The 10349-nt window shown below is 40.1% G+C and overlaps 1 protein-coding gene across 2 annotated transcripts in view; it reads left to right on the top strand.

Annotated features, from left to right (window-relative positions):
• The window catches only part of chd1 (chromodomain helicase DNA binding protein 1), a 193716-nt gene that overhangs the window by 116302 nt on the left and 67065 nt on the right, over positions 1-10349 (top strand). For both annotated transcript variants that reach the window (XM_043709925.1, XM_043709918.1), the window contains exons 11-12: positions 3030-3157; positions 8832-9048. In XM_043709925.1, coding sequence (XP_043565860.1) covers positions 3030-3157; positions 8832-9048 — 345 coding nt within the window. The remainder of the gene's footprint in view (positions 1-3029; positions 3158-8831; positions 9049-10349) is intronic.

Genomic DNA, 10349 nt, shown 5'->3' with positions numbered 1-10349 from the left:
ACGGGGCTTGGGGGGGAGGCGGTGTTGCACGGGGCTTGGGGGGGAGGCGGTGTTGCACGGGGCTTGGGGAGAGGCGGTGTTGCACGGGGTTTGGGCGCGGGGCCTTGCCTATTTAAATGCCCCTAATGATGGCGAGTCTACAAATGTGCATGTAGGCCATTCCATGCTCCTACCACTCTGTGTAAAGAAACTATCCCTGATATCTGTCCAAAATCTACTACCCCTCAATTTAAAGCTATGTCCCCTCCTGTTAGCCTTCACCATCTGAGGAAAGAAGCTCTCACTGTCCACCCTATCTAACCCTCTTATTATCTTCTACGTCTCTATTAAGTCAACTCTCAACCTTCTCTCCAACGAAAACAGCCTTAGTTCCCTCAGCCTTTCCTTGTAAGGCCTACCTTCCATCGATTAACCAAATAATTAATTATCCGAACGATATAGTGCCCACCCATCATGTTTGGATAATCGAGGTTCCCCTGTATGGAGATTTTTCAATATGTTGCTGATTTATTTCCACATGCTCTTTATCTTCCATATCTTTCTCCACAGTAAACACTGATGCAAAATAATTCATTTAGTATCTCCCTCATCTCCTGCGGGTTCACATATAGTTGGCATTGTATATTTTTCAGGCACCCTATTCTGTCCCTAGTTACTCTTTTGTCTTTAATATATTTATAAAATCCCTTTGGATTCTCCTTGACCCTATTTGCCGAAGCTATCTTTTTGCCCTCCTGATTTCCCTCTTGGGTATACTCCTACTGCCTTTATAATTTTCTAGGGATTCTACTGTCTAAACCTGACATATGCTTGCTTCTTATTCTTGACCAAAACCTCAATTTCTTTTGTCATCCAACATTCCCTACACCTTACAAGTCTTGCCCTTCACCGTAACAGGAACATACTGTCTCTGAACTCTTGTTATCTCATTTTTGAAGGTTTCCCATCTTCCAGTTCTCTCTATACCTGCAAATGTCTGCCCCCAGTCAACTTTTGAAACTACTTGCCTAATACCATCAAAATTGGCCTTCGTCCAATTTATAGCATTCCAATTCATTCACAACATTACAGCGCAGTACAGGCCATGTGACCCTCAATGTTGTGCCAACCTGTGGAACCAATCTGAAGCCTATCTAACCTACACTATTCTATTTCCAACCAAACATTTATCCAATGACCATTTAAATGCCCTGAAAGTTGGTGAGTCTACTCTGAGTAAAGAAACTACCTCTGTCCTATATCTAACACCCCTCAATTTTATGCTATATCCCCTTGTGCGAATCATCACCATCAGAGGAAAAAGGCTCTCTCTGTCCACTCTATATAACCCTCTGATTATCTTATATGTCTCAATTAAGTCACCTCTCAACCGTATCTCTGACGAAAACAGCCTCAAGTCCCTCAGCCTTTCCTCATTGGACCTTCCCACCATACAGGCAACATTCCAGTAAGTTGCCTCTGAACCCTTTCCAAAGCTTCCACATCCTTCCTATAATGCAGTGACCAGAATTGTACGCAGAGCGACCGTGCCAGAGTTTTGTACAGCTGCAACATGACCTCATGATTCTGAAACTCAGTCCCTCTACCATTAAATGCTAACACACCGTATGCCGCCTTAACAACCCTATCAACCTGGGTGGCGACTTTCAGGGATCTATGTACATGGACACAGAGGTCTCTCTGCTCGTCTACACTACCAAGAATCTTACCATTAGCCCAGTACTCTTTATTCCTGTTGCTCCTTTTCCACATTAAACTCTATTTTCCAGCGCTGCAGCTTATTTATGTCCCTCTGTAACCTGCAACATCCTTCAGCACTGTCCACAACTCCACCGACCTTAGTGTCATCCACAAATTTACTACCCATCCTTCTACGCACTCATCCAGGTTATTTATAAAAATGACAAACAGCAATGGACCCAGCACAGACCCACTAGTAACTGAACTCCAGAATGAACGTTTCCTATCAACCACCATTCTGTCGCCTTTAGCTAGCAAATGTCTGATCCAAACCGCTAAATCTCCTTCAATCCCATGCCTCCCTATTTTGTGTGATAGTTTACCGTGGGGAACCTTATCAAATGCCTTACTGAAAACCATATACATCGCACCAACTGCTTTACCCTCATCCACCTGTTTAGTTGCCTTCTCAAAGAACTCAACACAAACCTTAGTGGGTCACGACCTACCCTTCACAAAACTGTGTTGACTATCCCTAATCAACTTATTCCTTTTAAAATTCAAATTAAAAATTAAACTTTTAAAATTTTAACTTTTATGTCCAGTCTATCCTTTTCTGTCACTATCCTTTTCCAAAGTGCTCCTGCACTGACACCTCAGTTACCTGCTCTGCCTTATTTCCCAAGAAAAGGTCAAGTTTTGTACCTTCTCTAGTAGGTACATCCACATACTGAATCAGAAAATTTTCTTGTACACACTTAACAAATTCCTCTCCGTCCAAGTTCTTAACACTATGGGAGTCCCAGTCTGTGTTTGGAAAATAAAAATCCCTGACCCTATTATTCTTACAGATGACTGATATCTCCTTACAAATTTGTTTCTCAATTTCCAGTAGACTGTTGTGGGGTAGAGTTGGGGGCATGGGGGTTCTATAGTATAATCCCATTAAGGTGATCATCTCTTTCTTATTTCTCAGTTCCACCCAAATAATGCTTCTGGATATATTCCCAGGAATATCCTTTCTCAGTATAGCCATAATGTTATCCGTAATCCTAAAAGACAGTCCCCCTCCTCTCTTGTGTCCCTTTCTATCCTTCCTATAGCATCTCTACCATGGAACATTAAGCTGCCAGTCCTGTCCATCCCAGAGCCACGTCTCTGTAATCGCTATGATATCTAGTCCCATGTTCCCGACCATGCCTGACTTCATCTGCCTTATGTGTTAGGCCTCTTATTTGGTTGTTTTCAATCCTGCTCCTTTGGTATCTGTTCATAACTAGCAATTGATGGTATATGGCAAATCTGCTTCATGGAGCACTGTTTAGTGTTTTTTTTTGTTGTTTATGCAGGTTTTAAAGCAAAGACCGAGGTTTGTCACACTAAAGAAGCAGCCGAGCTATATAGGAAGTGCTGATGTGTTGGAACTCCGAGATTATCAATTGAATGGTTTAAATTGGTTGGCACACTCCTGGTGCAAGTAAGTAATTTTGAATCCATGTATGAAATTAAGATAATTTCCACTTTAGGCTCAATGGAAAATTGGACATACTTTTTGTCAGTTATGTTACAGTTAAAAGTTTCTGCTAAATACATTTGCATTATAGCAAATGTGAACTCCACATGAATCTGTGACTGAAGTAGAACAAATTCATTGCTTAACTTGCATTGCAAAGCATTTACTGAATTTAAGGCTGGTAGTCCGGTAGCTATATTGCTAGAGGTAAAATGTGTTTATCACAGAATAGGAATAGACATTTGAATAAGAATTTGGTTCTCCATTTGGTTCTAAACTACTGAAAACTACTTTTAAGAATATTTTGACCTGTCATTTTCTTCACTCATAAATATTTAAAACATAACATTAATGCCGACATACCTAAGCAAATTAGCACAATTTGAAGAGCTATGTTATACTGAAAATTATTAGCCTTGTAATTTTGATTGTGGATATAGCAGTTTTATGGGTGAAGCTAACTTCTGGCAATATTTTTATTAAACTAACACTAACCACAATGAATATTCACTTAAAGTTTTGAAGCTTAACATAATTGAAATTTAAAATTCCAAAACTCAGTTTAGTTGCTTTGTATTAATTACACATTTAATTGTATGTAGGTGCTGGGCACTGAGGATTAATCTTCATACCTTTAAATAGGAGCAGACTGAAGCTGTGCTAGCTAACTTTTATTTATTTCTGTAAATAAAGCTTATAACATTGACAAAGATTGATTTCAGGTCTATCTTCTTTCACCTACCTATCTACGAAGTACTCATTATGAAATGTTATATCTTCATTTGTAATTGTTTCACTTGCTAACATTTCTTGGAATTTTAATCTTAGATCCAAGGGAGACAATTCTGATTTTAAACTTTTGGCCTGTATTATCCAGAAAAATTACATTAATCATATGCAAATTTAATAGTATTGTGATTTTTTTTCTTATGAGATTCTGATGAGTTTAGCATGTTACTTATCATACATGTGCAAGATTATTTAATAGTCAAATCTCATAATTTTTTAATTTTGTGAAGTTTTTTGAGAATTCCTATCATTTTTACTTGTTTCTATATTATAGCATCTATAGGGATGTTTAAGCACATATGGAAAGAATTCAGCCCTTAATTTATACGCTAACTCACCTAATCCCACTCCTGTACCTTTTCCCCAAGCACTACAATTATTTCTATTCAGATAATAGCCTGCAGAGAGCATAACTGAACCTGTCTCACCTTACTCCCCAGCAGTTCCTTACGGATTCTAAACACTAAATTCATGAAAATATTTTTATCGTCACCTTTGCTTCTTTTGTCACTCACTTTAAATTGATGCAAGAGGAACCTCGATTATCCGAATATCAGTTGTCCGAATTTCGGATTATCGGAAGAAGATCTCAAGGTCCCTATAGAAACATTCCATCAAAGAGGTGTTTCCAACACTGATCGTGTCTTTTTGTTTACAATGATTAAAAATGAAGATGGCTTAATGAAATGCTGTCGAGAACAGTCCTGGACATCAATGGGAGCCCTGGAACTGTCTCCAAATGACTGACCACCTGCCCACTCTCTTGCCATACTTTCCCTGGAGTTACACACAGGGGTGTGCCCTAAACTCCACCCTCTCTTCCCCAGATAATATCGGCAACATTGTCCTGTACAGGGCAAAGGTATTAGAAAGTTGCAGTAAAAATTGTGTGTGGGGCTGCGTGTGTGTGTGTGTGTGTGTCTGTGTGCTGTTTTGAGACTCCCTCTCTCCCTCCCCCCCCCCCCCCCCCCCCCCCCACCAACCAAAGGCAACAGTAGTCTTGCTGTTGGTGTCCAGTCCAGTCTGCCCCCACCCCATGGGCAGGGAGTGGGAATGGTATTAGACAGGGTTTTGGGGTGTGGAGGAGACTGCTGCCTAGTCTCCTGAATGGGGAGCGGACTTAGCAAGTGCTCACTGTGTCAATCCCATTGAACTGATGGGAGGAGGGGGGGGAGGAACGGGAGGCTTCAGCAATGCTGGAGGTCCCTCACACACACGTGTGTCTGCTCAGAAACAAACCCTGAGACAGAGAAGGAGCAAGGCAGGCAGAGCGAGGAAAAAGGAAATTTCAGAAAGCTCCGATCTTCAGAGGGCAGGCATTGAATCAATTAATCGAATAATCAGTTATCCGAGCGAAATAATGTTTGCCCATCTCGTTCAGATAATCGAGGTTCGTTTGTACTTAGGTTCATTGACCACTCCACCAATGGGAACACTTTTTTTTCTTCCTTATCCCAATGTACCATGACTTTAACAGTCCTATTAAATCTCCATTAATCTTCAAGGCGAAGAACTCCAGTCTTTTAAATCTATCCACATTCTTGGAATCCCTCATCCATGAAACTTATCATAAATATTTTCTGCATCCTTCCTAATACTATCAATTTTTCTGAAGTGTTGTGCCCAGAATTAGATATAATCGGTCCTCCTTTTGTTGTAAACCTCCCAATCCAGATTTACAGCTACTCCTGGCAACTTTGTCAAACTCTTTCTTTAAATCTTACGCATTCCTCAACTATTTTTGTTGTCCACAGTAGATTAAACGTTTTTGAGTATTTGCAGTTTGGAATGTGTAGTTGCTGTGAGTCATGTAATAGTTCTTTACAAACTATCCATTGCCTATGTATAGTCATGCCTTTTGAACTATTTTTCTAATCCAGCTCAGTCAATTTGTGCTTCGTTTTTTCATAATTTCCCTTATTCAAATTTATTCAGCTTGCTTCAAAATGAACCACTACACTTTTGAACTCAATGTAAACTTCTATCTTATTGTTGATCACTCATCCCTAAAGGTTATTTTGCAATATTGGCAATCAGTCCTTTTTCATTACATAATTCTACATCTAAATTAGCAAGCCCTCCATTTGGTTATTCAACATATTGCTCCAGAAAAATATCCCTGTCACATACCATAAATATACCTTCCATAGTTTTAGTGCTCAATTGGTTTGCACAATCTTTTTGCAGATTGAAGTCAACCTGTGCTACAGCTGCTAATTTATACCTTATCCCACACTACCATACTACTTGATGGCCGATATAACTTCAACCAATATCTGCTGTTTCAGAGCTTAACCCAAACAGATTTCACACATTGTTCTTCCAATCTGAGATCCTCCCTAACTAATATGTTGATTCCCATCTTGTATTGTCAGCACAACTCCACCTCCTTCTCCTCCTTAAGTTTCCTTCCTAAATGTCAAATATCCTTGAATATTTAGTGTACAGTCCTGGTCATCATGCAGTCATGTTTCTGCAATCGCAATTATATCATAACCATTTACCTCTAAATGTGCATTTAGACTTAGCAATTTTGTGAATGCTGTGTGCATCCAACAGTGTGCCCTTAACTTTCTCTCTGCGTCACTCCATGTTGGAGGCATACACTATCCTCAGCTTGCTTTCTTTGTTCTAACTCCCTTGCAGCTTTTCTACTTCCTATTACTAGCTCAATTCCCTTCCAATTTGAGTTACCTCACAGGTACCCATTGCCCTGATAAACTAGTTTAAACCAACCCCAACAGACACCGGAAGTGTCAGGAGCTGCACAGACCTGAGCTCTGGGCTTTAGAGCTTGAGGAACAGCTCATTTTTCTGCATCCTCAAGGCAAAGGACACCATGGATAACACGTACAGCGAGATAATCATACCAAAGACTGGAACTGAATAGGCAGAAAGGAAACTACAAGGCTGTCTACAAAGAAAAGTGAGGTAATGCAGGAGTCCCTGCAGGAATCTTCATCTTTACAGGTCCTACTTGCCCCAGTACCAAAACAAATGCCTCAGAAATCTGATACCCTCCCTCCTACACCGGTTTCCCAGCCATGTGTTCAGTTAATCCTCCTGGTCTTATCACTCACTAGCATTTGATACTGGGAATAAAGTTGAAATCATTGCTTTTGAGGGACTGCTTTTTAATGTTCCTAATTTCCTGAAATAAACTTTCATGACCATATCCATCTTCCCGCCTATGTCATTAATACCATTGTGCACCACGACTGGCTTATCTCCCTCCTCCAGAAAGATGTCCTACAACCCCTTCTTGATATCTTTAACCCTGGCATTAGGCAAGCAGCGCACTATCTTGGAGTCTTGTTTAGCTCTTCCATTCTTCTTTCACCCCCTACGTACAGCTGAGTCATTTGTGGTGTTAAGGCCATTGGCTCTGGATGCACTTAGCTGAGATTCATCACAAGTTCAAAAATAGAATACTGATGAGCAAGCAAGAAAGACTTGGGGGACTCCTGCATTACCTGCCTTTTTTTTGTAGACAGCCTTGTAGTTACCTGTTTCCTTTCTGCCTATTCAGTTCCAGTCTTTGGTATGATTACCTCGCTGCACATGTTATCCACGTTGTCCTTTAACTTGAGGATGCAGAGAAAAATGAGCTGTTCCTCAAGCTCCAAAACCCAGAGCTCAGGTTTGTGCAGCTCCTGACATTTCCGGTGTCTGTCTGAAACACTGACTTCACACATACTGCAGGATGTACATTTAGCCATTCTGGCCAGCTATCCCATAATTCTGAAATATATTTGTTGCCCTAAGAATAACTCCGAACTTGCTAAGTTGTCGTTTTTCTCAGGAAATGAGAGAAAAAAAGACGAGAGACTTAAACGCAAATTAAGTACTTAACATTCACTTTAAATACTATAAGTGCTAATCCTACTCACCAGCTGCCTTCCCAACACTCATGATAACAAGCTGCCGTTGTTCTCAGTGCAGGTAGGCCCCTCAATCTACATCTTATTTCCTCTCTGAATCACCTCTCACTTCGGAGACTGTATTTCTTGCAGTAAACCTCCATTTAAAGCACTCTTTCCCCCTAAGCTCTAAATCCCACTTTGGCTTAAATTCCCAGATACTCATTCTATCATTAGCTCATTCTGGTGAAGTCACTTGCTCTGACTACATGGCTTATTCTCTGTTTTTTTGAACAACCTAGTGTGTCGCGATGAATCACTTGGTTTTCTTAACTTTCTGATATAGTAATCAACATCTAATTCAGACAAGGAACTGACTGTCATCCAGCTGCCTGTTTAATTAGACTATCTTACCTTATTTAAGAATATTGTTCTAGACCTGATTAGGACTTTTACTTTTGCCCGTCTCCTGAAGAAAGGAAATTGCCATGTGAATAATTAACAACCTTACTTCCTGGATAATCTCAGCAAGAGGTGGTCTGACCCTAATTGGAAACAATTCTTATATCTTGCTGTTCAGATCTGGTGTTGCTATGTGATCCTAGCCACTTATTTATTTGCCTTGGATGCCTATTTTGTTGGTTCTCTGCATTTCTCTTTTTTTTTCCTGTTCTGTCTTTTTTTGCTACCTCTCCTCCTCCTCCTTCATTTCTTTCATTTCAGGATGTAGGCAATTAGAACGTCCCCATTATTCATATTTTGCTCAACTTGTGCATTCCCATTGTATCAAGTTTTCTCTAAAAGTATTCCGTGTTTTAATGTCCCTTCTTATCACAACTCTTACTTTTTAAATACTTAAGCTAAAATGAAAAAAGTGTCATAGTTTAAAGAGCTTTCCCTGCATTAAAGTTTTTGACAATTTAGAAAGATGTAAATGAGTTAAGGTATGCTAATTTGCAACAATAATTTACTGCTGTCTTTTTTCATAGGAACAATAGTGTTATTCTTGCTGATGAAATGGGTCTTGGGAAAACCATACAAACCATCTCCTTTCTCAGCTATGTGTTCCACGAGCACCAGCTGTATGGCCCATTTCTATTAGTAGTTCCGCTCTCAACGCTCACTTCCTGGCAACGAGAAATTGAAATGTGGGCGCCTGAAATGAACGTCGTAGTTTACTTGGGGGACATCAGTAGCCGTAATATGGTAACTTGTTATTTGATGTTATGTGTTGCCGCATCTAGCAACTAGGTTATTTTTATGCAGCTCAACTTTAGCTGTATATTCAGAAAAGTATAGTCAGTTTAAAACAATGCATTGTCTGAGCTTCTTGCGGTTGAGCAAGAAATCCATTTACTTAATGTAAACTTGAAAGCCAAATCAATATCAGGTGCAACATATCTTGTAGCTCTTATAATTTCTTTCAGCAACAAAAGTAATATAGTGTCTTTACTTAAATATCCCAAAGTACTTCACAGGAGCAGTATCAAGCAAAATTTGATCTAAGTCACATAAGGCGGTGTCAGATTGGAAGTTCTAAGTAGGAATTTAGAGAGTAAAGAGATGCTGAAACATTCAAGGAATAAATTTGCTTTGGTAGCTGAAAGCACAACCACTAAAGTTGGATTGATTGATACTGATAATGAATAGGAAGCCAGAAATAGAGGCAAACATCTTGGAGGTTTGTTACCTGGATTAACAAAAGAAAACTTGGGTCGTGGAAGGATTTGAAAACAGGGATAAAAATTTTAAAACTGAGCCAATGTATGTCGATAAGAACAGAAGTAATGGTGAATAAATTTGGTGAGAGTTAGCATCTAGACATTAGAATGTTGGATGTCCTCAAGTTTGCAAAGTAGAACATGGCAGGCTGACCAGGAGTGCTTTGCAACAGTCAATTCTAGAAGTAACAAAGATGTGGATAACGTGGGTTTCAAAAACAGATGTGCTGAGCCAGGACAGATTTGTACACTGTTACTGCAGTGGAAGATGCAATCTTAAGATGGCATAATTATGTGATCAGAAGCTTCTATCTGGGTTGAACAGTTTGTTGCAGCCAAAGATAGCTGGGTGGAGTTGGTGACTAAGTCGTGAGAATCAAAGATAATAGCTTCTGTCTAATCTTTGGAGAAAATTTCTGCTCATCTAGTACAGTGTGTTGGATGGACACAGACAATTTAGAAGCAATAAAGCGTTGGTGGATTGTATCAGTGCACTGCTGGTAGCTTTTGGATGGTAACATTAAGAGGCAGAGCTGAAAATGTGTTGCTGGAAAAGTGCAGCAGGTCAGGTAGCATCCAAGGAGCAGGAGAATCGACGTTTCAGGCATGAGCCCTTCAGGAATGAGGAGAGTGTGTCAAGCAGGCTAAGATAAAAGGTAGGGAGGAGAGACTTGGGGGAGGGGCGTTGGACATGCGATAGGTGGAAGGAGGTTAAGGTGAGGGTGATAGGCCAGAGTGGGGGTGGGGGCGGAGAGGTCAGGAAGAAGATTGCAGGTTAGGAAGGTG

This window comes from Chiloscyllium plagiosum, chromosome 2 (genome assembly GCF_004010195.1).
Source record: "Chiloscyllium plagiosum isolate BGI_BamShark_2017 chromosome 2, ASM401019v2, whole genome shotgun sequence".
NCBI lineage: Eukaryota > Metazoa > Chordata > Chondrichthyes > Orectolobiformes > Hemiscylliidae > Chiloscyllium > Chiloscyllium plagiosum.
This window is presented reverse-complemented; position numbering and strand designations above follow the sequence as displayed.